The sequence below is a fragment of the Notothenia rossii genome (genome assembly GCF_949606895.1).
Source record: "Notothenia rossii genome assembly, chromosome: 10".
NCBI lineage: Eukaryota > Metazoa > Chordata > Actinopteri > Perciformes > Nototheniidae > Notothenia > Notothenia rossii.
In genome coordinates, this window is record NC_136908.1 from 54,399,514 (window position 1) to 54,427,331 (window position 27,818).

The 27,818-nt window shown below is 39.4% G+C and overlaps 1 protein-coding gene across 2 annotated transcripts in view; it reads right to left on the reverse strand.

Moving 5' to 3' along the window:
* Nucleotides 1-20,938, reverse strand: part of arhgef39 (Rho guanine nucleotide exchange factor (GEF) 39) — a 46,580-nt gene extending 25,642 nt beyond the window's left edge. For both annotated transcript variants that reach the window (XM_079656376.1, XM_079656375.1), the window contains exons 1-5: nucleotides 20,811-20,938; nucleotides 17,819-17,990; nucleotides 16,085-16,179; nucleotides 9,912-10,032; nucleotides 7,573-7,691 (exon numbers count right to left, since the gene is read on the reverse strand). In XM_079656376.1, coding sequence (XP_079512502.1) covers nucleotides 7,573-7,691; nucleotides 9,912-10,032; nucleotides 16,085-16,179; nucleotides 17,819-17,968 — 485 coding nt within the window. In that variant the 5' untranslated portion in view covers nucleotides 17,969-17,990; nucleotides 20,811-20,938. The remainder of the gene's footprint in view (nucleotides 1-7,572; nucleotides 7,692-9,911; nucleotides 10,033-16,084; nucleotides 16,180-17,818; nucleotides 17,991-20,810) is intronic.
* Between the last annotated feature and the right edge of the window lie 6,880 nt (nucleotides 20,939-27,818).

The window sequence follows — 27,818 nt, forward strand, 5'->3', positions numbered from 1 at the left end:
CAGCAGCTGCTTGTGAACACCAAAATCATTTACTGCATATCAACTTGGAAGAGGTCAAAGGTCAGCGAGTTAAGGGCAGCCAGACACAGATCAAGGAGGAAATTCATATCCGACACCTGAGATGACAAAGTGGCTATTCCCCCCCACCTTTACACGAGGCAGAGGTTTCATATTTTGCTCCTTTGAAATTAACTAACCCAGTAGCTCCTTGAAAACTGAGAAACACCATCCACTCAAGATATTCTTGGGGTATCACTAAAAACTTGAACTGAAGCTAACCTGGTCAGGTGGGCTTGTGAAGCACTACCAATCATTTATAGAGCGGAAGTACAGAACGGCAGGTTAGCAGAGCGGTGGGTCTGTGGGAGGAGGAGGAGGAGGAGGAGGAGGGCTTGTAGTCGATTACTCATTGGAAAGAAAACGAAAGCCAAACAAGATCCAATTAAGCCTCCTCCAATTAAGAGACGCTTAAAGAGAGAAATAATTTCACTCCTTTCCCTTCTTGTCTCCTCTTGTACTAACAAATACATTACAGGCATTATTAGCGATGGATGCCCTCGTTCTTATTAAGGAGTGGAGACGAACATCTAATTAAAGCAACTGCGCAACAAAAAGGGAACACTCTAATGAGCATTATCACAGCACATTTCAAATAATGTAAACGGAACTCTCTCATTTAGCTGCCCTGTCCCGCTCATTAGCAGCAAAGCAAAGAGAAGATAATGAGACAATAGCGTAATCTGAAGCATATTTATGACAGTTCAGATATTCTAATGAAGAATGCAGCTTTAGAGAAGCATGCGCTGGTGGAGGGATGTGTTTGCGGCTGCTAATTCCTTTATAATATGCAGATGATATGCAAGGCTTTTCTCTCACTCTCCTGGCACACACGTCAGGTCATCTGGGCATTTACACACACGTCAGTAAAGGAAAAGAGACGGAGGAAATATCTGTCTAATTATTTGTACTTACCATACGTGCATTAAGGATTCAAATGTGTAATTAAGAGACAAGATGCACTGGCAGGCTTCTGCATGGGTTACTGAACATGGCGGCATGGGCTTGTGGGTAATTACTCAACTTTAATAGCTTAAAAGGAAAGGAATGCACATCCGTGGTAAATGCAGGAGACTAGAGATACTCCACTGTCCAAAATTGAGCAATTAAAATGTAATATGAAGTGATTGTTGAGAGCGTCCTATCTTTCACTGTACGGAATTTACTCAAAGAGAAAAGGAAGTAGACATTAGGAAACACTTTTCAGTCGAACTTCAGAAGGACAAGAGCTTTTATTACCCATTGCTGCTGCATAAGTCAAGCTAAATCGGTGAGAAAATTAGAGTCGGGCAGTTTTAAGTTAATACAAGCCGGGAAATAATTAGGGCTGCCTCATGAACTTTGATGATTACTATCATCAGTAAAGAATCCTGTCAGTCGAGGCATCAGACTTGTTTTTCTTCACTTTATCATTAGTCGCTTTTCAGCTAAATGTCCCTTCCAAAATATGCCTCCCACCCTTTTCTTACACTGAACCAACGCAGGACTACTTTTCACAAACACAGTCTTGACTAAAATCTGGTTTTTGGTAAGTGGGCTGAGTGATATTCTCTGTTGGGAAATGTACAGCGGTTTTTTTTTTTAAAAGGCTCAAACCTATGACTCAGTGTCATCCTTTTGAAATCAGTCTTTCAATAGTGCTCTATGGACTCTGTGAATAAGACAAAGGAAGCATCTTTGAACACAGTATCTACTTCGTATGTAATCTACTTTAAGTGTATTTTGTGTAAGTATGCTGCTTTCACATGACAGGTAATTAAAAGGTACCAACACAAACTGGTATATTTGACATGTTTTAACTTAAAACAGAGTTGGCAGACAAAGCAATTATTCAATGAATTAATTGCATTTCAACTTTCAAACACTGGAACAATTTGACATGCTTTTATTTTTAGTTTTTTTTTCTTTGATTAGGGAAAGTAGCATGGAACAAAGTTGGTGAGTGAGACTGATGCCTATTAAGTTGATCTGTTCTCCGCTTGTCATCATAACTTTATAAGAGCCAACGTTTATATTTAAATTTGTTCTAGGTAGTTCAATATTCGGACAAAAAACAAATACTGTACCAGACTGATTGTGATAGAGCATGTCAAACCCAGGGGTTTTTCTAGAAAAATATAGTATGAGGACGCTAATGTCACCTCCGGACTGACGGCCCCGCCCACTTCCCGGTGAAGAAAATGCATAGAGCGCAGCAGAAAATTATAGTTTCTTCAGGTCTTGAAGCGGCTGAGTCATATATTGCACCTCAAACAACAAATAAATCCAGAGTAACCGTTTCTTCACTTCCTCTACAGAAAAAAGGAAGAAACTATCTACCGTAATTTTCGGACTATAAGCCGCACCTGAATATAAGCCGCAGCAGCTAAATTGAATGATGTGTACATATATAAGCCGCACTGGACTATAAGCTGCAGGTGTTTTAATGTTTAATTACCATATGTAAGGGTTCGTGCACAGAGGGGATTGTCGGGAAAGAGATGGCTGTTTGAGGAAGCTCCCATTTATTAACATTTCAACAAACAAGTTGCATATTTGCATAACGTATTCAAGTGTTAGCATTTAGTGCAATAGTAGCTACAGAACATGTACTGTGCTGTGTAAACTGTACTGTATCACATAGCGTTTCAGACTCACAAAATTTTCAACTTTCAAACTTAAACGGTGCGCTCCCAGCGCACGTACCGGCAGTGATCGACAGCAGTGGTTTTCAACCAGTGGTACGGGGACAAACTGTCTCGCTCTCGTAATGTCTGTCTGTCTTGCTCTTGTTCTGTCTCTCGTACCACTCTCGGTTCCACTTTTACTTTTGCGCGCTACCTGTCTCTCACTCTTTTCCGGCCTCCAGCTTTTCCTGCTGGAGCCCGCCGCTTAAAGGTGGGGGTCCGCGGACCGGCCATAGAGCCCATAGAGTTAAAGGTGGTGGACTGTAACCTGTAAAATCCATAGATTTAGGAGGTCCCCTAGTGGCCGTTAGCTGTAAAAATCAATAGATTAGCCGCACCGTTATATAAGCCGCAGCGTCGAAAAATGGGAAAAAAGGCGCGGCTTATAGTCCGAAAATTACGGTACTTCAGAAATCACATTTTTGGAGTAATTATACAGTCTTTGACGAACATAAATATTGTTTTCTGGCATCACTTTAACATTTTTGCCTAGATAATCGGCGTTTTGGTATGAGGGCGCAGCGCTCCTGTTACCCGGTTTAGACAAAACCCTGATAATCCCAATATTAAACCTTATCTTGAGCTATGAAATACTGTTTCTACATTCAGGGTGATTTAAATCAATGGATGATTCACAACAGAACAATGTGTCACACCATAATTGAGACACAGCTTCTTTGCAAGCCTCACTTCAAACTTGGCAATGAACTACTGGGCGAATTAACAGACAAAGTAACGCAATTATTGAAAAGGAAACACAACCTGAAGATGAACCATTGAGAGGAACTACTCAAGAAAAAAAACTCCATGCTATATTCAGAGTTCTTTCAAAAGAAATTAATCAATGCTCTGACCTTGTGTAGGAGAACCTCATTGTGTTCAGCTGTTTGGAGGGGATGGAACTACCCGAGCACATAAAGTAGTCAATTTTAAATCCCATCTTGACAATTGAAAGACAAAATCAAGCATGGCTAGCGCAGCTCCACAACGCTCAGCAAGTATGACAATGACCCCGAGACCTTTACATAGAGCCTGCTCACTCTCTACAGTGAGACGACCATTGGGCCGTTCCCTTGTTATACTAAATGGTGCTCAGCTTAGAGCAAATACATCCCAAGGCCTCCAAGTGCTGCCATCTTTATGAGAGCTGAATCTCTATTATCGACACAACACGGCCAACACAGGCGTTAAGAGCTGCTATTCACCGCAACAATCAACTCGAGACCCCATCGCTGTCATAATTGTGATCTCAGCGGGGAGGAGGCCGATCACTGCTCCAGCCGGCTCTAGTGAATGCCACTTAATAAAAGGCAATGATTTTATTCCTCCCCCAGCAGCAACATAAGTATCCACACTCTGGGCTCCTGCTCGCCATCCATCATCCTTGAATGGCGATAAGTGACAACAATTTCCTGCTATTCCCGTCCACGGAGCCGGAGCAAGGTGAGGCGCCAGACGCAGATGATTATCTAGCCTTGCCACTTAAAATCATCCGACAATTAGACACTTCCCTCGAGTCTCCTGAGTTTCACCGAGAACGACAGACAAATCAATGATGATGATGGGTAGTGCAGGGAGGAAAAGGCGGAGGGAGAGAAGAGCAGGAGAGAATGAGGCCGAGTGATTATGTGTCAGAGTCAAATACAACAGTGGTCAGCATACTCATTGGAGAGTACTGTCATTTCCCCTATTGGTAACAAGCAAACAGGCCTCCCACACTGGTAGAGAAAATATTGAAAGATATTTTCAAAGGCATTAAGACTTGTATATAGCAGACGTAGGGCCGTCAACAAATTTGATAATCATGACAAAAATACATAGGATAACAATATTACGATATTATCGCGATGGGGCCGACACCGTACAAATTTAAGTACTCTTCAAATTGGGCTACGGGTGATTTTTGTTTGTTAAGGAAATTGTGCAATCCAAATGTGTTCAACATTGCTAACCTTAGTTTCTCTGATTAGGTAATCTCTCTGGGAGTGAACCTTAAATGTATGTGTGGTCAACAGACGTGTTTAGGGGGTGAGGTTTTGCACACTGTGTCTGAGGGGTATCTGTATATCCCACTGTCTTGTAGGGTGTGATGGTTTTGCATACAGTGCCAGAAGGGGTATCCGCTGGCCTCCCAGAATGATGTTGTAATGTAAATTTGCTTTGATGTCTCTCTTATAAATAGAGCCTGTTTTACTCAGAACAGGACGTCCTCCGTTGGAGGGGACGTCATGCTTGCAAGTATAAAGTTCCTTATTGCTTTTAATATGAATATTGTGTTGCTGTACGTTTGTTACCTTACTGATGATTCTCTCTAGACCACAGCTGATTTTAAAGCTGCTACGGCATGTTAAAGGGACATTATGAGTCCTGTATATACCAGCTAAGGGAAATACTGATACATAGGTAATCTTTGGTTATTTTCCTTTGAAATATAATATGGTTGACAATATAGTTCCTTTATTGTTTCTTTCAAATTGTACTGTTCTATATTTTAAAATCGATTTTAATTCAAAATATTTGACTTACTTATCCCCAATGGAGATTAATTTTGCCTTGGGGATTAATAAAGGGTCATCTTTTTCTTCTTCATTTGTGTGTAGTATAGAGGGGGCTAAAACTGTGTTTCATTGCATAAACTCTGTCAGTATTGGACAAAATGTCTCAGAAATGTCTCAGAATACTCGACTGATTTAAATGTGGCATAGTGGCCATCACGCTGATGGCAAATCATTTGTATATCATCAGCATGGAGAGTTTCATTCATCAGGACACACATCACTGTGTCTAAAATTTATGTGCACCAAGGCTCCAGTAAAAACACATTTTTATCACATGTGCTTCCAGGATCAGCACATTGTAGCGAACAGGAAGTCTAATCCTGGCATCTCTGATCCTATCACTGTTACAGAGACACATTAATTGCCTAATGTTGCTCTGTTTCCAGTTGCAGCCCTTCACAACTAACAGTGGTCTGATCAAATTACCCAAAAAGGAACAGTGGAGTTGATAAAGTTAAAATACCAGCCAGCAGTTTTAGTTGACCAATGATTTGACAACACAACTGAAGTGTACAATTACATAAAATTCCTTCTGATAATGGTTTAAAGAAAAACAGAGGACTGGTATTGGGTTAGTTCTCCATATTGGCGACACTATTTGTTTTGTAACATGGGATAAAGGTTTGATTGGTTCTAGGGCTGCTCGATTATGGCAAAAATCATAATCTTGATTATTTGGGTCAATAATTGATATCACAATTATCAAAAACGATTATCCATTTACTTTGAAAACTGTTTAATACCCTGAACTTTAAGTATAATTCCAAAAAAAAAAAAAAAATAATAATAATAATAATTCGATTACTTGTTTTCGTAATTGTTGTAAGCCATAATCGTAAATGCGATTAAAATACAATTAATTGCGCAGCCCTAATTGGTTCATCCCTATAACATTTTATAAGGACTGGAATCAAGCATTCCATAGTCCCTCATTCTCCCAGAAGCGTGGGAGCAGTGAGAAAAGGAATGGACGGTGATTGATTGTCGGGGAGAAAGTAAACGTAAATTAAATACATAGCTAAGTGTCCAGTTGTTAAAGTGAAGGGGGATCTCAGGAAAAACTTCCCTCTTGCAAGATGGATGGATGTAACATTTAGAGTGCTCAACTGTACATCTGTAGAGATGTGAACACGAGAAGAGCCTAATTAAGATAAAAACAAACAGCTTGACAATCCATTGTCAGATATCCGCTGCATTGGTACGCACGTTTCAGCCCATTTCTCCCCGTTCCACTAATTAACAAGCGAAATCAAGACCGCATGAAATTACAGCCAACAGAAACTTATGCTTAACAAAAGAGATTTTTGACAGTTTGTGAACAGTTGGAGTACTTAAATGGCTGCTACATCAAATAATAATAATTGCGTCTGTCACAAAGACTATAGATTGTGCGGTGCGGCGGGTGACTAGTGATAGGAAAACATGTAGCAGAAGTCAAGCATGGAATCTGTGAGCCATCTCCTCCACGGTGGAACAACAACACGATAACTCCTCCGCAAACACTTAAATAGTGTTTAAGTAAAACAAAGAGATATTTTATATCACTTCAGCTGAGATAATTGAAAACGTGCAGTAAACATTTCCCTTTAGCTATTATATATATATATAGATCATCAAGTTGTTGATTTAAAAGACATTACACCATGGGAACACTGATGAATATGATGTTATATTCATGTATCATAACATAGGAGGCTAGGATAGAATTCGCCCACACTTTGTTTTATGGGGTTTTATATTATATGTTATATATTGTTGCATCGACTCAGTTGTCTTGTGTCTTATCTGTCAGAGAGAAACCATTAATTATTTTATTTTTATTATCCTACATTTTACCTCCTTATGTCTATTAGCCTGATAACTTTTTATATTTTGCTACCTGTAAAGTTCTTAACAAATAATCTGAGGGGAATTTCTTGTTGGTTGTTTTTAACTTGTGATGTGTCATTTTGTAAAGCACTTTGAGTGTGTCGTCTGAAAAGTGCTATATAAATAAAGCTTTATTATTATACTTATTTCTTATACTGACGTGTGTGCGTGTGCGTGTGCGTGTGTGTGGCAACATCAGTCATGTTGAAGTGGTTGATAACATGAATCTTTAAAGGGGCCCTGTTATGATTTTTGAGGTTTTCCCTTTCCCATGTGTTGTATAGGTTTTAGTGCATGTAAATGGTCTGCAAAGGCTAAAATCCCAAAGTTCAAATTTCTCTCCCACACACTCTGCCTGAAACGCCTCCATTGGACTACTTCATTCGGGTCGTCTAATTCAAAGAAAAAACCAAAAATCTTACTGATCAATCCTCAGAACCGGAAGTTGAAGCAACTCCTCCAGTGTTTGGTTTCTGAACTCTTCTCGGGCTTCCTGCAGTTTCTTAAAGCGTCTGAAGGCCTTGTTTTTCTTCAGCTGGATCTAAAACAAAAAAAAGTTGTGAAGTTATTCTCCGATAGGTACAAAGTAGTGACATTTTCTAGGGATTTCTTGAGCTGTTCCATATTTTTGGATTTCTGATTAGCACATATCAATAAAACAACCATTCCTATCCAAGATAAATCACATCTAAACAAAGGCTCTCAAAGGTCACTTATTATGCAAAATCTACTTTTTCAAGTCTTTTCTACATCAACATGTGTCCCCTCTGTGTTAAGAGATTCTGAAAGTTTCAGGAAAAAAGATTCTCTCTCTTTTTGTCCTGATCCATTTATATAAAAACCTGTCTGAAATGAGCTGATCAGATTTTGGCCACTTTATGATGTCATAACGATTTTTTTGGCTTATGTAACCATTAGCCAATCACCAGCACCATTGTGTTCTTTTTAACCAAATACCAAAACCAATGCATGATCTGTTTGGCATTTCGAACAAAACACTTCACAGACATGTTTGTATATATCTGAGACCTATAATATATTGATGAAAAACTGCATAATAGGGGACCTTTAAAATAACATTTGTAAGATTGCACTTCATGTAACTACACCTTTTTTATGAGACTGTGCCTAGCATTTAATCAAAAACACAGAATCTCATCTGTACTTTCTGCATGTTTTTGGCTCACAGCATCTGCATGCAGCTTGCTGACGAGTAATGTCACATGTCACAACCAGTGACGACCCCTGAATCTCATGTCACTTTGTGGATGCGTTCTCTCCCTGACAAGACCCCACAATCGTCTCGTTGTCACTCAATATTCTAGATTTCCAGCTGAGGAATGAGGAGGTGAAGGGGAAGGGGAAGGGAGGCTGTGGGCATTATTAAATATGCATTTATACATCATGTCAGCACGAGTGTATGTCAACATTTGCACGACAAAAGCCTTATCTTGTCATCCCCGTAAATCATCAAAATAAACATGGCTGCTGAATTTAAATAGACCAGAGGATAGCTAATTCATAACTCGGGAAACATCAGTGTATGCCACTTGACTTTAGATGCCATCTGTGGTATGCAGACAGGTGGTGTGTAGCTAGAGTGATGTGGACAATGTGAGAGGAATCCCTTATTAGGTTGAGGAGGTGTAGTAGTGACAGAGGGAAGTCAGGGTGTAAATCTGTTTGAATTTAGTGTTGAAGGTTTCCAACTTTGACTATAAAAACAAATGTTACAGCACTGCATTAGACACACACAGCATCAATCACATTAGATTTCTTTAGCCCATTATTTTATTACAGGCCTAACATGATCAGACTGATGTGGGTCATAGATTAATTTTCTTAAGACACTGAGTGGTTTCTACTAGAAGCTTGCTCATTGGTCACCTGAGTAAACGAGCACACCTGTCACTACAACACGCTTCCCTGTTCAGTCAATTACAATGGATGTCGATCTGCAGAAGGATCAATGCAAACTTACAGGGCTTGGTACGTAATCGATGCAATTAGTCAACGTTCCGCTGACACATCTCGTCTCATAATTAAGACAATATTATCTTTTCAGCTTTGATGCGAAGCTAGCAAGACGTCGGCATGGCTAATCCACAAACAAAGCAGAAAGTTGTAAATGTGCTGGGGTAAAGTTTAAAGGAATATTACAACAGTTTGGGAAATATGCTCGTTTGTTTTCTTCGGAGATTAAGATGTGTGACATCAATCAATCGTGTCTTGTGACAAGTATGTAGATCGAGTCAGGACGTGCTTGCATAAGAACTGGAAGCCCGGGAAACTTTGTATGGAGTTTAAAAGTACACCTACTGACACCTTGTAAGCTCACTGACAATGAATTCAGCAGGCGTTACATGCGGAAACGATTTCTCGACAAACAACAAATGCATCCGCCCATTACTTCTAAAGTAAAGTCCATAAAGACTAAAGTTACTACACCCATAAGTTGTTCACCAAGAAATAGTTCCAGCATGCAATTTCTAGTAAAACTATTTAGAGTTCATAATAGAACCATATAACCAATTTATTTGGAAAGTGGATTGCAAACTAGTTCAGCAATGCTATACATGAAAGTGTTGCCATTGCATCAGCTATGGAGTTGATTGTCAGCAACAAAGAATCAAGTGAACGCTGTGAATTTGAAATATTAACTAAGAATCATTGGTCAGTATGCCAACAGAGATACATCGAATCTAATGTAATGTGTGGGAGAGCAGTGTGACACTCTGAAGTGTGTTTACTGTGTTCCTACCGTGAGCGCTTTTCTGGCTTTGTAGATGTTGTCCGCATACGTGTTGTATTGGGAAAGGTGGGGACAGAATTGTTCGAAACCTCGACCAAAGTAGCTGTTCTCCAAATGGACCAGCAGAGATCTGAAAAAAACCGAATAACAGTTTACACATAATCAAATACAAAATAATCATACTAGGGCTGAATGACTGCAAAATAAGGGAAATAAATAGCTGAGATTATATTATAAATCGGTCAAGTGCTTCTGGAGATAAAAGGTTTACACCAGCTATTGAAGCATCTGGAAACATAGCATCTACTTCATAAAGGAACCACAAGTCCTATAGTTTATTTTACCAAAAGTGTTGCCAGCATTGGTCAGAAACATTAGATTTCTTTACTCCTCAAAGTCCAATAGGATTAAATAAAAAACGTTATACATTTGTACAACATGCTGACCATGGCATGCAAACAGGCAGCCCTCATTACTGAATCAGAAAACACACCTATGACATGGCGGAGGTAAGTATCTCAATATGTGCGGCATATTTTTGTGCATCACAGATCTTTGCCGCGTTCATTTTCAAAGTGCCCCCCAGTGAGCACTTAGCCTGCAGTCAAACCGCATTGGACTTTGAGTTAGTGCACATTACTGCCTGACAATGTACTGCTGCTCCGCATCAGTGGGAAAAAGGGAGCTCAAATAAGGCGAGATCATATCTGAGGCGTCGTTTTTCGGCGAAGACACACTTGTTTAGAAAGAGTGCGGAGGTTGAGCAAAGTTCAGAGGATTGCTTCCCCGTTAATGGGAGGTTTAGCGGGCGAGGCTCCGCGGTTTTCATTTGAAGGCCTCTCCCTGTGGGTGTCGTATTTACTTGGGACCAAGACGGTGGGTCTACCTTCAGGGCCACTTTGTAGTGAGAACACGCCACGCTGAACTCAGGAACAAAACAACTGGATCAAGGCGGAGGCATGGCAGTCGTTCAGCCTGTCAGGCACATTACAGTAACACGGACGCAATTGGTTGGGGGTGTTGACACTTGTGAAGGAGCTTGTTATCCAAACTTAGAGGAAGTACCACACACACAAACACAATCCTACCCTCTAATGATGTTCCCAGAGACTTCCATTCGTACATACAGAAAGAAGGAGCACTTTGCCGTTGAAGTTGATTTAAATAGATTTTAATGAAGTTGTGCACCAAGGTAGCCTCTGTTCATAATCAGGAGATGCAGGAGCAGCCGAGAGAGTTCTAACGAGGGCAAAGGGCGGGAAAAACTGTATTTCCGTTTTTTTTTCTCCCTCTCACTGCCAGAGGCTATTACGATGAATATGAAATTATGGATTACATTTTTTATGCTTTTTTTCTGCAGCAATTAAATTGTCTGGCCATCAGCAGCAGGATGGAGATAGCATTAGCATTCTGCGCGTGTCGCTTTAATCCACATTAATTCCGAGCGGTGGCGACATCTGGGGCGGATGCAACCTCGACCAAACAATTCAGGACAAGGCGCCTTGGTTTTGGGGGATGTCTTCAACAGAGGAATACTAATTGTTAGGACACAGTGTCACATCAACGGCTACTTAATGAAATAACGGTTGCCATGTGACACTGAGAAGAAACAAAGCAGTATAAAAGCGTTTTGTTGCTTCGCTTTAAATGTAAGATGAGATTCTTGAGACATATTGACACATGTCACTCTTATGTCGTCTCAACACGACCCTATTTTCATTGCCCCCCCCCCCCCCCCTCCTCCCCTTTTCACATTTATTGCCGATTGTTTTTCCTCCTTACTGGATCCACTGACAGCTATTTCAAGTAGCTGACTCCTGTATGTCCTGTTAGTAGCTGGGGATAATTGGATTGCTCTCCATAAACAGTCAGAAGCAGAATGAATGGCGTGGCATATCAATATATTCACAGCTCCTTTTTTCTTATGAAACTCAACAAAGCTTAATGAAGGCAGAATTCATTACTACGATTCCCACCGCACGCCAAATGGAGTTAAGTAAATAAAGAGAGGAACATCCGATGAATACACCTCCACTGTGCGCACACTGACACACTTGTGTTCCTATCAGAGAACCATTAGGCTGTGCAGGGCTGACGCTCTCACTCTGCCATTCCAGTGGTTTCTTGCTGCTGAGGATCAACAGCTCACCTGAGGAATCAGTGCCCAGCTGCTGAAATCATCTTGTGAATATATTTCTCTCAGGGAGATGTCGATTCCCTTCACATCCGCAATATATTTCCCATTCAGCTGGAGTTTAAAGTGAGCTCCAACATAATGTGACCTGCTTGTTAAGCTTTCTGTTGGTTCTGATAACATTTCTTAGGGTTTTGATTTGTTTTACAACAGAATTAAGTTGTAAGAGAGTAGGTCATCGTAGCTGTATGTTTTATTTGTCTTTCCTGTACCATCCAACGTAAAATAAAAATAAATGACATCTAACAGGGCTTTGATTACTGGGTTTATGTGTTTAAACAAACTCATTTTGTTGTCACACAAGCCATAGAAAAAAGGTCGAAGTTAAACGGCATTTGAAACACGAGCGGTTAAACAAGAATGATTCGGAACAAATAAAATATTCAAATAAGAAACTGTTAAAACAATATAAAAATGGTTTCCAACCAGACAATACTTTTTTTGGCACATTTGGGTACACACAAGAATATATGTTGGTAGCAGGGCTGCAACATTTGGAAGAAATACGATTATTTTTGACTGATATTGCAATATGATCCAAAATATTAGAGGGATAGATCAGTTTTCATTATTCTCATTTGTATCTTGTCATCTTGTAGGTAGGGATGTCTCTGCAGCACCACAAGGTTAATATTTCAAAATAATATGAACACAAATATTACGCCTACTGTGATTAGAATACTGCACTAACCCATTTTGTGATAACATGTCAGTGAATTGTGTTGCCTAGTTGTACGGTTTGATTCCCAGCCCTTTGTTTTAAAGAGACAGTGCGCTTCCTGGCTGACACGATAGCAACATGCTACTTGGATACTGTTTATTGCATTAAGATGTACTTACTTGACGTGTCATGTTTTGACAGAGGATTGAGGAAGTCCCCCACATCCATCCATCTTTGATAACTAATTATCACCACGGTTATTATTCCTGGCTCTACCCTAAATATATTCAATGTATACTAAATGTCACAGTGAAGGAAGTGGGAGAATATGGGAAAATCCATAATCAATCACTGAGCAGTGGTAAATCAGTCTAGCACTAACACACTGTCTCTCCATGGACCGCTTTTTAAATGGGTGCTTGCCATTATGTTTCAACCATTGATTCAATAAGGGGCTCATAATGAAGATGTATGGGAACTGCAGAACCATTTATCCAATACATCAGACTGTGTAATGTATGCTTCAATCTTCATTGTAGCACTCTCAACAAGAAAGCCTGTCAGTCTGCAGAGGATGGGAGCCTGAGGGAACGGCACCGCTCATTATTTAGTCTGGAAATGGAACTCCCAATCAAAGGTATCCCAACCACTCGCTCCACTGTTTGTTAAACTGTGTATTTCTGATAGGGAATTGCATGTTTGTCAGTTAAGCTGTTCTCAGACAATAGAAGGCAAATACGGTGGGTTCCTCAAATTTAGAGGCCGACTGACCGTAATTGTGAAGCCTGGTACCAGCAGCAGCCCAATAGGGGTGATTATTAAAGGGGCCCTTTTATGCTTTTAGGGGTTTCAGTGTTTCCCCTAGGTTTACTGCCTTGGCAGGGTGCTGCTCGAAAAACTTTTCCGGCCACCCGAATTTTTTTTATCTTCTGGAGCAGAGAGAGGTGCTGTGGATTATTGTTATTGATATCGTATAGTAACAAAGTATCTGTACATTAAAAAGTAATAAAGTACAGTGTTACACTGTAGTGTACTTTTATTAAAACTGTATTCCCTTCTTATCATGTAGCCTACACTTCTTCCTTTCATTGATACATTTAAATCACCTGACTACAGCATAACATACCTGCTGCAACCCTGTGCTGCTGCTTCTTCTCTCTGCCTCATCCTCTATTGCTGGAGGCAGCTCCACCTCATCTGATCTCTCTGATATGAAAGCAATCGTGTCATGATCATATTGAGCTATTGGTGTGAGTCTAACATTAAACAAGCAGTCTGCTTGTCATACATTGCTGAAGATAAATTTTTAGAGGCAATTTGTTGAGTCACTGCCGCTAAATGCAGGTAGCATCAAGCTAGCAAGTCCTGCATTAGCCTCACATCAACAGGTGTAGACAGAACATCCAATCATCCTGAGCTAATTTACTGAATAAACCAACTCACATCTCAATACTGTAGTTCAAAACCGCGGAACCTGGTCACCATCTGTGAGCTATTTTTAGAATGCGCACGCTACGTTCGTTGTCGCGTTCGCGTGCGTCCACCTGGGAAAGCTGCGTGTGTCCTTCTCCCGTGACGATAACGGCTTGCGGTTAAAAAATAATAATAAACAAATTTGAACCTGGGGGGGGACACAAACGAGGAGACAGCAGAGCTCGGGGCAATAAAGCAGATTTGTTTGACTTTTTTACACTTTGTTGTTCTCCTCCTTTCCTCCGCTCTTGTCTCTGATTGTGAGTGTGTGCATTCATGTGTGTGTGTGTGTGGGGGGGGGGAGCGGTGCCCCGCCCTTCAGAAACAGTGCGAAGGGAGAATGTGAATACGCAAAGCAGTGGACACTGAAACATGCACACATTGGATAAATAACATGGCGTTTAGTTTATTTAATAAAAGAGCACATGTTCAATGTGAAAAGTGACCGTAGATAGATTACTTCAGTTGAAATTTGGTGCTATATATATTTCTTTTTTAAAAAAAAAAAAAATTTAAAAACCTTGAATTTCAGGCAGGGCGCGGGGCTCCGTTGGCAGGGCGCAGTGCCCCGCCAAGACAATGGTAGGGGAAACACTGGGTTTACAACTTCCTGTAATGTGATGTGTTTTTGTGCATGTAAATGGTCTGCAAAGGCTAAATCCCAAAGTGCCATCTGGAGGGAGTTTCTCCAATAAATTGTGTGTATCCATTCGTAAAATGCCTCAGAATCTTTTTTGGGAGATGGCAAGACTAAAATCCAACAAATATAATAAATATTTTTTTAAAAAGTAACACATTGAAAGAAAATAATTCAGTTTTGCAATCAGCTTTCAAAATCCCCAAATTGTTCTACTTCATTGATTTATATATAACATAGCCGAGTGCCCTAGTACAAACACATGTACTAACTTCAAACATAAACCTTTTATTTGTATATCCAAGTCTTTCAAGTGTTCTCGGAGATCTCTTTTTTACTGCACCTTGAGAGAAAGATCAATGTAAATTATGTGAGGTCATTTTAACAATTCAAACATTAGACTTTATACATATTTTGATATAAATAGCACTTTTTTCTCTGATGAACCGCTTTGAAGTCTGTCCGTCCTGGGAGAGGGGATCCCTCCTCTGTTGCTCTCCCTGAGGTTTCTCTCATGTTCCCCTTTAAACTGTGGGGTTTCCCTGGAAGTTTTTCCTTGTACGATGTGAGGGTCAAAGGACAGAGGGTGTCGTATTGTCATACTGATATTCTGTACACACTGTGAAGACCACTGAGACAAATGTAACATTTGTGATATTGGGCTGAATAAATAAACATTGATTGATTGATTGATTGATTGATTGATTGGAATGTAGACAAGCGGCAAATGTGTTTAAGACCAGTCTAAGAGTTTGATCGATGGTACTTTACTGAAATTGTTACATTTAAGTTTTCTTTTCAATCAACCTTCAGTATTGAAAGGCAGGTCTCTTTGTGTTTTCCAGTATTATTTCTCCAAAAATAACTTCAATGTAAAGAGATGGGCTTCTCTCAGTTCTGTCTACTTGCTCTCTGAGACGTTCATAAGCAGATCAGGTAGGCAACGAGAAGCCATGAACTGTCTATAAGAACAATAAAGCTCTTCACTTGTGATAGCACCTGGAGTGATTATACCTGATATGCATTTAATGCATCCACCGGGGAAAGAGAACATCTCAGCGCTGCAACACAATATCATTGACTCCACTAATGGCGAAGATAAGGAATATGCTTTGGTAAACTAAGAGCTTATCTAGATGGCGTTTCTTAAGAAAGAATGGCTAATCCTCGTGCCAATATCCCACAGATATTGTGTAAATTATTCAGAAGATACTTACTGGTTTACAGAATGAATGGCTTTAATTGAACTGAAGATGCTTTCTCTAATGTCCTGCCTCAGGGTTCCTTTGGCCTTCAAGATCTCCACAAAGAACTGTGGAAAAAAACAAGAGAGCAGAGATACACTTATGTTATTTATCTGAGTGAATATGCCTTTGATTCTTTTTTTTAATGAGGTGCAGACATCTCACTCTCCAAACTAAGCCAACAGATGAACAAAACACATACTAACTTAGAGGTTGGTTTGCCTTAAAGCTAAATCCATTATATGTTACCATTACACAGGACTCATCTGCATGGCTCATATGAAACACAGTACAGAGGGATATTGTTGTACATTAAGGCTCACAACACAGTGACAGCTGTGCCGGTCTCAAGTCATTTGAAGTGAAAATGGGATTAGCAAATTGAATGTGCATTAGGCCTAAAATGACTCCTAATTGGAGTGAACGGGTGGAGGGTGAGTAATTGTGTAGAAATGAGGTCGCAGTGGTGGGTGGGGAAGTCTGTTCTCTCCACAGGGAGGACCACTTCCACCACCTTTACTCTGTTAATGTGTTGTACAGAAAGTGCACTTCACGTGTTTAATGTTGCGGTGGCCTCTGAGAATGTTAAGAATTTCGTTTTTGGCTTTATTCGCTGTATTTACTTTACTGTATATTTCAGGGTTCATACACTTTTTCACAAATGATTTTCAATGACTTTTCCATGACCTTTACCTCATTTTTCAGTGACCAAAAATATTACTCTTTTTCAGCGGTACCACTGAAAATTGTTTATTTTAACATGGAACAGGAAAATAAGGTCTGCATATGAAACATGTCGTGCCTATCCAAAACAAATCAAATAGGCTTACTAGCTTCTAGTATTACTATTTCGGCGATTAGAAAAATATAAATTATATTTGATGCAACTTTGGTTACATTTCCATGACTTTTCCAAAACTTTGGGAAAAATATTGTTTTCCATAACTTTTCCAGGGCCTGGAATTTTCTGCCATGGCGAGAGTGCTCAGGGCTGTAAAAATGACATATATTCAAATGTAAAAACTATTTATTAAATAGTCCTTTTACGTCATTATTGGTAGTTGCTTTGGTTAAATGTAAATAGCAAGGAAAAACCTCCCTATCCTCAAACCCTGCTTAGTCTGCTGCCAACACATTCCTGCCCGCGATAAGGGGCAGAACATAGTTGGATAAAAGGGAGATAAGAGGTCATTTGGCTAAACTGGCCTTTTAGAGGAGGTAAACCTTGGTCAGATGTAACAGCAGTCATAGCATGCTAATATATTTCTACATTTTAGAAAATAAGGAGTCATAGATTAATAGTAAGACTGCAGTGAGGAGATTTGTTTTATGATGCTTTGTCTGCCTCCATAACAACATGTCCAAAAGAGTGTTGATGCAGATGTTACTTCACAGAGATTTGATCTCAGACTTCCTAAACTCAACTAGGTACCTTTTTGTAGCCATCATAAATGTGATTTGTTTATCTTATAACATAGAAGGTAATGGAAATATTATGTGGAAGAGGACAGGAGATCTAAGGGAGGGACAGAGGAGGAAAAAGAAGAGAGGATCCAAGGAGAGAAGAGGTCAGGCAAACTCAGGAAGGAATAGGACCTAATCATTTATAAATCAAACTTAAATAAACCCATCATCATTGCAAAAGGAGATGTTGGGTTTCTGTCACTGATACTTTAGATCAGGTGGCTCTGAGTGATCAGTACGTACGGTGGTGACCAGCTCCAGCTGCTGGCAGTAGCGTTGTTCCGTCTGCACCAACTCTTTGGCTGTTCGGCTGCGTTTGCGCTCCCAGCGGTCCCTCTGCTCCTGGATATCTGTTCCCCCGGGGGGGGCGACTGGATCAGGGGAGAAACTCATGCTGGTAGTGACGAGGAGGAAACTGTAAAGACAGAGACAGGGCTGAACGATTAATCGATTTTAAATTGAAATCGCAATTTTAAATAATGCGATTATCAAATCGCAAAGCCTGCGATTTTTTTAAACTTTATTTATTTTTTCTTCTTCTTGTGTGTCAGTCATCCACACCAATCAGAAGTGCTGTGCTCCACATGTACCAGCCATTGTTAACCAATCAGAAGTGGCCCATGATAGAAGGTGATAGACAGATTGATCCAATCACCTGCCAAGTCTTTTTGAAAGTGCCTGCCCTTTCCCAAATGGCTTCCAATGGAGCTCTCCTAGATGGTTTGGTGAAACAAACCATCTGAGTCAGGTTAGTAATGCTCCATCACATGTTTCTATTACAGGGTGAATCTTAAACTGAAGCTTGACTTTAAAGCAACCCAACGGAAGTTTCATGTAAGTTTAGCTCTTTCACTCGTAGCTCGGGCTGCAGGGGTGCTAGAGACGGGAGCATGTTGATACGACCTTCCTAGCCGGAGATATGGCCGCATTTTACAATAAACTTCCGTTGGGTCGCTTAAAAACAAATATCGCAAATCGAATCGCAATATCTGTCAGAAAAATCGCAATTCGATTATTCACCAAATCGTGCTGCCCTAGACAGAAACACATTGATTTTCTCACAAGTAGTCAGTTTACAGATGATAGCCAATCGGTTTAGAGACTGCATTACGGCCAATGTGTTCCCCTTCCTTTGCCCGCTGATACCTGTAGTCAAACAAAGTACGCTCGAACATGATCCTCAATACTATTTGGACCAAACAAACTCAAAGTAGAGCGCTTTTAATACCAACATCATGTCCCTTCATATTGACACAAGAACAGGGGAGAGTAACAGTTCAAAATGAAAACCTTTTGTTATTTATTCAAATCCACACCCTAACCAGCAGGTAACTTATAGATATGATCATTTGGACATTTAAACTGTTTTTCTTTTCTCCTATTTGATGCTGTGACACTGCACACTAGCTGACTAAGCCAAACAATGTATGCCCTGCTTTACAAAAACAACTCACGTAAACAAATGTTGTCTGTGATACATTATAATTATGGCATAACAGTAGAAGTGAGAATAGATAGAGAGATACTTTATTGATCCCAAATTGGGAAATGCTTGAATTCTTGAATCATTAACATAGAAAAAATGGATGACTTGATAAAACAAAGAAACATAAATGAGTCTGTTCATTTTAACCAGCTGTGGTGTAACCCCCCCCCAGCCGACTTACAGCAGTGTAGAAGCTTCTACCCCCGCCCCCCCTCCCATCCCCTCATTAGTGTCATCTCCTCTGTATTAGCAGAGCGAGGTGTGGGCAGAGAGCAGAGCTTTAACAGCAATTACCCCTGTTCTGTCCCTGAGGAGGATACACTGTAAACAAGAGGGCCTGATCAATGCTACCCAGGGTGCACCTGACCCACAGGGAGACACTCACATGGTGAGCCTCGCTGTGACTGGAGGACGAGCGAAACTACAGAGCCATCCAACAACACGTCTCTCCAGTTAACTATGCAGCTGTAGCCAGAGTCCAGAAATCATGTCCTCACTGTGACCCCATAGACTGACACAAGGACACTCAGCAGACACATCCTTATAAATGTGCATTTCAGCATTAAGAGCTTGTTAATAGTAATGCAGCACTGTATATATTGTGATGTGTGTTATATATTGATATATATACACATTTTTACTTATTTTCTTATGTGTTTATTATTCATGTTTTATTTTCTTTGCTTTTGAATGTTTCTAATGTGTTTTATGCTATTAATGTCTTTTATTTTTGTAAAGTACTTTGAATTGCCTTGTGTTGAAAAGTGCTATATAAATAAACTTGCCTTGCCTTGGATAACTTTATTTCATTTTATTATCTTTTTATTGCACATTTTTACTTTAACTGCTTATGTTTATATACATATTTTGTATCTATTTTATGTTATCTTATTGGACATTTTCCTGCAGCTTCTTTGTTAATATTAACAAAATTCATTGCAGCTTTTAGCTACATCTTCTTATGTTTACAATATGAATATTTGTATTCCTATTTTATTTTTATCTCATATTTTATTAACTGTTTCTTTTTTTCACTTTAAAATCCCGCAAATGTCCCAAAATGTCCCAATTCCCCCCCAGGATAAATAAAGTATCATGTTCTGGTTGATTTCAATGAATCCTCCTTTGATTGTTATTTTTATTTCGCACTGCTAAGACATCTTATACACTTTCTATTTTAACTTTTGTTGTTGTTTTGTTTTTGTAATTAACCTTGCTTGGATTAGGGATTCTTTGCATAACTGTGGATCAATGTAATTGCTTTTCCCTTCAAAGTTTAATTAAATCTAGCCAATAGACTTCACATTCAGGTGAGAAGATCAACATGTTTTAAATGGATTATATGCGTTGTGTTGTCTTTTGTCGTAGCCTTTTTTAATAACATTACTTCCGGAAAATCACCCCACAAATAAAATAGGCTACTTAAACAAATACTAGAAAGTTATTCTACTACCACGTGTTGGCAGTTATTGCATCTTTAAAGAGGAATATACGGCTTGACATATGCAAAGTAAAAAGATACAACACATGTTTCCTTTTTTGCAACGTCGATATCACTTTTTGACGAAAGTATGTTATCGCTTGAAACTGGGAAGAAGCATTATGAGCAACCAATGTATCACGTAAAACAAAACAATAACGTTATTTGTTACACTGACGCTGCTTCGTGTTAGGAACACGCTTCTGTATATAACATTAAATGTCTTTACATGGTTTATATATACCGTATGTTAAAAAGTATGGCCTTACCTTGAGGTAACGTCTACACTTTCAACCAAGGCGCTCTTTTTGGTTCGAGCTTCCCTCTTCCGGGTTGCGATGTTGACGTGAGCTCTGATTGGCTGCTCCACATCGGGACAATGACAGGAAATACCTCCCAGCAGCTTCACTCTGAACTTCCTTTCCTTTTTTTATTCAAGACAAATATGAACTTCACATCAGGAGAACACGTATACAGACGAAGTAACAAGAAAAAGCAAAGAAAGAAAGTTTCAGATACAAATATTTGTCAAATAAATTCACATTTAGTTTTTATTTACTTCTTATTTTTATTTTATAGTGGCGCCATAGTGCTGTAGTTAATTAAATGTGTCTAAAACTTAAAAAACCAAGCTCCACTATAACATTCTGACATATGAGTAATGGTAAATCAATTTTTTAACAAGAATTCAAAGATTTTTGGATAAAAAAATATAGAAGTTTTTGTGTAGAAGTAGTCAATGTAAGGTACAATTAAAAAAACGTATCTTTACGTCTTTCAAACATAAAAACATAAATAAATGCTTTAAGAATAATTACAAATGGTATATTATACCGGAAAATAGCATTTTGAGTCGTAACTAAACATAGCTTAAAAGTATTAAGTAATTTAATAGCTTTTTGTATACTTAAGAGTGGAACTGTTTGGTTTTATCTGTTTTTCTTCACCCTTCTCAGGACAAATTATTCTCAAACTTTCATTGGATTTCCCTTTGTAAGTGTGTACAGTTATCTTTCTATTTAAAGATACATGTGAACTGGCAACAAGTGGTGCTACTGTAGATGGTGTATTGGCTGATATGAGAGTGGCTCGTGAAGAAAGCGCAGCTCAGCAGTTTGCTGCTCATTATGAGATAAAAGTGATGCCCTCAGTAATCAGGTCATGACGCAGGAGGCTATAGAATGAAATCCATGAGGAGGACTTTCAAGGGAGAGAAATAGGATGCATTTTCCTCGAGCTGTAGTTCATATTGCCTGCAGTTCCACAGAGCAGCGAGAACACTGACATCTAGTGCCGGTAGAGGCCAAGTCCTGCTGTAAGTCAGTGGATATCCTGGTATGTCAGGAGTTGTACGTTGTTTCCACCTACGTATTGCACGTACAACAATATTGTTAAACCAGTTGATCAGTACATTTTAAAGTAGCTGGTAACTTAATTAAATTCACATCTAGTTTTAGTTTGACTGGTTATTACAAAAACATCTGTCTCTTTTTGTCTGGCTAAGGAATAATCAGGGGTTTACCTTTGTTACATTACATTATATTACATGTCACTTGTTAGACACTTCTATCCAAAGCCACTTACATACTCAATACTGAGGACAATCCCCACAGGAGCAATTTGGGGTGAACTGTCTTTCCCAGGGACACAACGACATGCTGACTGCAGTGGGGTTTGAACCTGTGACCTCCTGATCCGAACACCAAACGCACAACCCACTGCACCACACGCCTTATATAACGTCTACTTTTCAAAGTTTTTTATAAATGTGTTTCTTCTCTTTAACTTATTATAAGACTAGTACAAAGTGTAAAGCACGACACAAATACATGATCCAAATATCCACAAATAGCCTGCTACTGTACTTAAGTACGATTGTATCTTTTTTCTATTTTCAGCAACCTTACTACTCCAGCACTATTCAGAATAAACCATTTTACAATTTCCACTAATACAATTCTGGTTACTATACAAATTATAATTAACAAACAAATGAAGCAATAAGTAAATAATTTAAATCATCCTCACATTCATACGATTTAAGATTCAAGGCTTTATTGTCGGGTGCACATTAGCACAAGTGTAGATATGACAATGAAAAACTTAAGTCACAGGCTCCTCCAACAGTGCAACATGAATATAATAGGACATAAAACAAATGAAACAGATAAAATATCATTTTTAACCGTGCATAATGAACACTTTTTAGTTTTGACAATTCATTTTGATGCTTAAACCTCCATAATTTATTTCCGGACTTTCTGGGACCCAGGATTTCCCATGTAAAAATGCATTTGATCCGCCTTTCATCTTCATTCAGATGCGAGTATGTTGAGTCATGTCATGACTTATGATTGTAGTTTTTATTTGTTGTAATGTGAAAAAGCACTTCCCTTTCAGGTGTTGCTCTTGCTCAGGTGATTTTTTTCCACATGTGCCTTTTCTGTAAAGCAGAAGTGAAGTCCTCCCTGCAGCGCTCTGCACAACAGGAACAGGACGTCCATGTTCTGCAGGTAATGTGGCCGAATGTAAAGAGAGTAAGGCAAAACTCTGCAAATTGCTGAACAGATAAAATGCATTTTTAATGAGGATTATTAAAATGCATGATATCGGTAGGCTCACTCTTTATTGTTTTCAATTTGATTGTGTTTCCAGTACATTTGGTATTATAATAATTGGCCCCAAAACAGACCGGTGCAAATTAGGTCTCTTTTGCCTTCAGGCTATGAAGGCATGAACGTTACAGGAGACCACAGACAAAGGGTCCATTTTTTTTAAAACCTGAGGATAGAAAGAAAAAAAAGTAAAAGCGTCAATAATCTACACAAGTGGAGGATCTCTCCCAAGGTTCTGGAGCCCTTCGGTGTATTATTCATACGAGCTATTGCCAGAGGACTCATAATTGACCTCTGCACTTTGTAGAAAAAACTTCACGAGATGAAAGAATGTGATGTTTTGTAATTCAACTTTTGAGTCCCCCTTTCCCCAATCCAATTTTATTGAATTGCAACTCATGAATTATTCAACGCATGGAAGGCAAGGCTACCTTTGCTGGAAGATGTTATATGAAACAAGGTTGCAAGACCAAGAGATTTCAAATGAGTCGGCTCTCAAAGAAAAATAAAACCCAACAACAAATAAAACTTACGTCAAAATAAATAGGAGCACTGTTGGACAGAAATCTCTTAAGTGAATACAGGGAAAATATTACTGTCAGATAACATTTTTTTCGCAGTATGCTGGCACTTGATGTGAAAAAATCTCTTAAGTGTTTATTGATGTGGAATCCCATTATCTACCTCTGCTGAAGGGGGGCAAAGGCTTCATTTATGTTGTAATGCTTTAGTGCCAGCTCTTCACTTAACTGCAGAGTTGTAATTAACAATGTTTTTGTCAAATGGTAATCATTGCATCAAGTGTTGATACTTGAGCAATTCTTCTGAGTTTCTGACAAGTACATCATTGTATCAGTTGGTCTTAAGTAATACAAACTAGTATCGGGGGATTTTCTGCAATTGTTCAAGAACTCTTTAAGTGTCAGTTGTCATGAGAAGACTCAGAAAGTATATCTGTAAAGTCTTATCTCCCACAAACCACTTAGAGATTTAATTGACCCATTTGTGAATCTGGTGTTAAAGAATAGATAAAGCATTCTTTTTGAACACACAAACATATGTAATGGGAAACAATATAAAGTAAATGTTCTTTTGGCGTTGTTCATAAGCAATTAGCAGTAATTGCCTATTGTCTACCATTGGTTAACACTCTCAATCAGCCTCTAGAACTTTGCACTCCACACCCCACTGCTGCTTTGTGTTTTGTACAATGGTGAGCTCATTAAAGGAAAATGACCATTTGGCCTTGGGAGAGGGGGAAAAAGAAAATCACATGGAAACAAACAGCTGTACAAAATTGAGTGACACTCGAGAAGTGGAGGGCCATCAAAACAGCCATGTGTTTTCAAAACCCAGCGGTTTTCATAGATAATGATAAACTGTCATGCCAATTACTGAAAGCACTGGATGGCAGGATTTTTTTATGTGTGTCAATGAGGTCTGCTTATAATTGACGGTCAGGGACGCTAACTCACTCAAAAGCTCTCGCTCAAGCATCAAACGGTAAAATGGGCCTGTATTGAATTGTTAGACAGACAAGGTCTAGGGGCTAGGGAAAAGGCTCCAGGATATCACAGCACTCTATTGGGCCATGTTTTACTCTGTTCCTTTTAAATCAGTATCAAAAAACTGCACCAAAGTGCTGAAATGTGGTCCAAGAGCTGAAAAAAAACATCAACAGATTCTGAAAGACCTTACAGGATGTTACATAGCTGCAACCTACTAATGTCTTACAATTGTATTGCATTGAACTAAGACTAATAGACTCAATATATAAACTCTGTCATATAATATCAACCAATTCTTGTCTAACTATATATATTTACTCTCAGAAATGTTCTCATGTTGTCCTACTGTATGTCGTATGCAGCAACACTATCCATACTGTAGCAAGCTAGATAACATTCAACGGGACAGTCATCTTGGAATTTGACTTTTCCGACTTTTGCTAATGCGAGCAACAGTTAGCATGTAGCGGTTATCAGTAGCAATGATGAACGCTTTCTAAATAAAGCCTGAACTTCTGGTGCAAAATTCTGCCCGCTCCAGAAAGTTACAGTGTATATCTTATTAAATACATTTAAAGGGGCACTCTACTGGTTTTACATATGAAGGTCAGTTTACTTGTCATAAGTGAAAACACACAATGCCTTTCTGTGGCTAAGGAGGAGCTTTCCAAAGTCAAAGATCTGAAAAGAATAATCATGATTTAAAAAGACTTAAAAAGCCATTAAGATTAATAAGCTTAGGCGTGGAGACTTCAGGGGTCATTATCATAAAGTGTCTTATCTTACCACTAGGAATCATAACTGATACTAAAGGATCCTACCATGGTTTCCTCTTAAGAGCTATTCAAAGAGCTGCCGAGAGACACTTTACCTGAAGGAGTGAGAGAACTCCTAAGCCAATAAAATGGGCAGCGCTGAATTGTTTTGTGCTATGGTGGACATCAATGTTCAAAATGAATAAACTCTATTAAGACACAAGAAAATTCCCTGAAACGATCTCACCCTTATGGTGAGTTTACACCGGACGCAAAACGTCGCCCAACTTTACTCGTGCCATTCTTACTGCATCATCATTGGTCGAACAGTGGCCTGGATTCTCTGGATAAACCATATAATTCACACAAACAGTTTTCAGTGGAACTAAGTTCTGATAAATAAATGGTTTATTTGTAAACTGCTGAAATCACAGCTACACATGTAATGTTATGAATGTGTTTTTGGGGTGTTTTGCTTCAATCCGCTCAACATAAGCTCTTGCTAATGTTTCATACGTGTGGTGCCAAGACCAAATTCAGAGCGATTATCATTTTTGTAGAGTTTCAGCAAAACGTCATGTACACAAATGTTGCAAATCTGACCTTAAACCACACTTATTTACAGTAATGCAAGCTTGCCACATGAAATGAAAAGGAATCCAAACTGCGTTGTCAAGGAATCTTGTCAGGTCACCGCTGGCTGCTTGTTTGCATCATGAAGCGCACCTCTCCCACCCCTTGCCTAATGATTTCTCTCAGCCTCAGAGTATCTCCCCGAAGCGTAATCCCCCAACTGGCACATTGCTTTTAAACTCAGCAGAAAACCTATTTACCCGCAAATTAAAGCACTGCACTGGTGTGGCGCAGGAATCTGCACTCGCTGAAAAAACAGGGCAATTACTTGGAAAGAGTGAGTCGGGGGAATAGGCCTCATCCAGAGAGAAGGTGCGGTGTGTACTCAAACTCCGTCTTTAAATACCAGCGGGGAGGGGAGACGTTTTATAAGGAGAGGGGTGGGGCACACTCTAAAAACTAAAAACTTCTTCTCTGAAACTAAATCAAAAGTGCAGCTAACACAAAAAAAAAACGGTCCTAGAGTGAGAAGAGAAAAAGCCTTGCAGGTTCATTACATCATGGAGAATATTTGTGTGTGTGTGTGTGTGTGTGTGTGTGTGTGTGTGTGGGGGGGTGTGTGTGTGTGTGTGTGTGTGTGTGTGTGTGTGTGTGTGTGTGTGTGAGAGGAAACAGGAGATAGTCTGAGAGATGGCCGCTCTCTAGTGGGGATTGCTTTGTTGTCTTTGTTTCGTGTGTAGATCGACAGACTCATGGGAGAAAAAAGGGGGTTTGACTGGGTGTTTGTGTCTGCTAGCTGCTAGTGTGTGTCTGTAAGTTAGAAGAAGTGCTCACTAGGAAGTTTTTTCAGTACAGCCCCAAACCCCAACCGCACCTATCCTCCTTTCGTCGTTGCACCTTTTCAAGGAAGCTTCCAAGAGACAGGATGCACGAAACTGCTTCCGATGTGTCTTCCCTTTGGAGCTGTTTGCCCGTGGGGAACTCTCAAACATGGAGTCGTCAACATGGGATACCCGTCGCTGAGGGAATGGCAGAACCCGCTGTACTGGCTGCTTGAAAGAAGAAGCTGCGTTTGATAATGTTACTTTGGGTGTGTGCATGCATAGCTTCAGGGCCATATTAGTCAATGAAAAGGCAATGAGGAGCCTGGATGTACCTCGCTGGAAGTATCTGTAAATACAGGTAGCCTATACCTTGTATTACATGTAGTTACATTTATGAGATCCGGCAAAAAGCTATCCTCAGTAAATCTGGTTGACTTCAACCTCTCCTGTCAGAAAACAACTATTTTCTTATTGTGTCTTACGCAAAACTACGAATGTCCTACAAAAGGTATTGGTGCACCTTCGCAACCAACAAAACTGTGTTTGTTACATAGTTACGTCAACATGCACCATTGGTTCCAAACGGGATGCAAACAAGAGTCCTTGAGTAAAGTACTGTTTTAGGTTGACCCAGCCGGACCTTTGTCCTTGGCACTTTTTATACAGTGTATCCTGACTTCCTTAAAGGCCTCACTGCAATTACATGAATTATATTGCATTACTTTACGTTGGTACAAACGGTGAATGAGAAAAGCTTGTTTGAAGACAGGCAATGATAGAAGGAGACACCTCTACAGTTTAGATAAGGCATAGTTTTTACAAGAAAATAGTATAACAAACAACCTCAACATTTCTTAAAAGAGTTCAAGTTGTTGTCAACAATTTTTTTTGTTTCTATAGTGTTCATTTGCTAAGCCGTGGTGAAGGTATACTTTCTAGTAGTTTTTAGGCACTGACGAAAAACCCTAACAGACAGCAATTTCCATTTTGTTGCGTAACTAA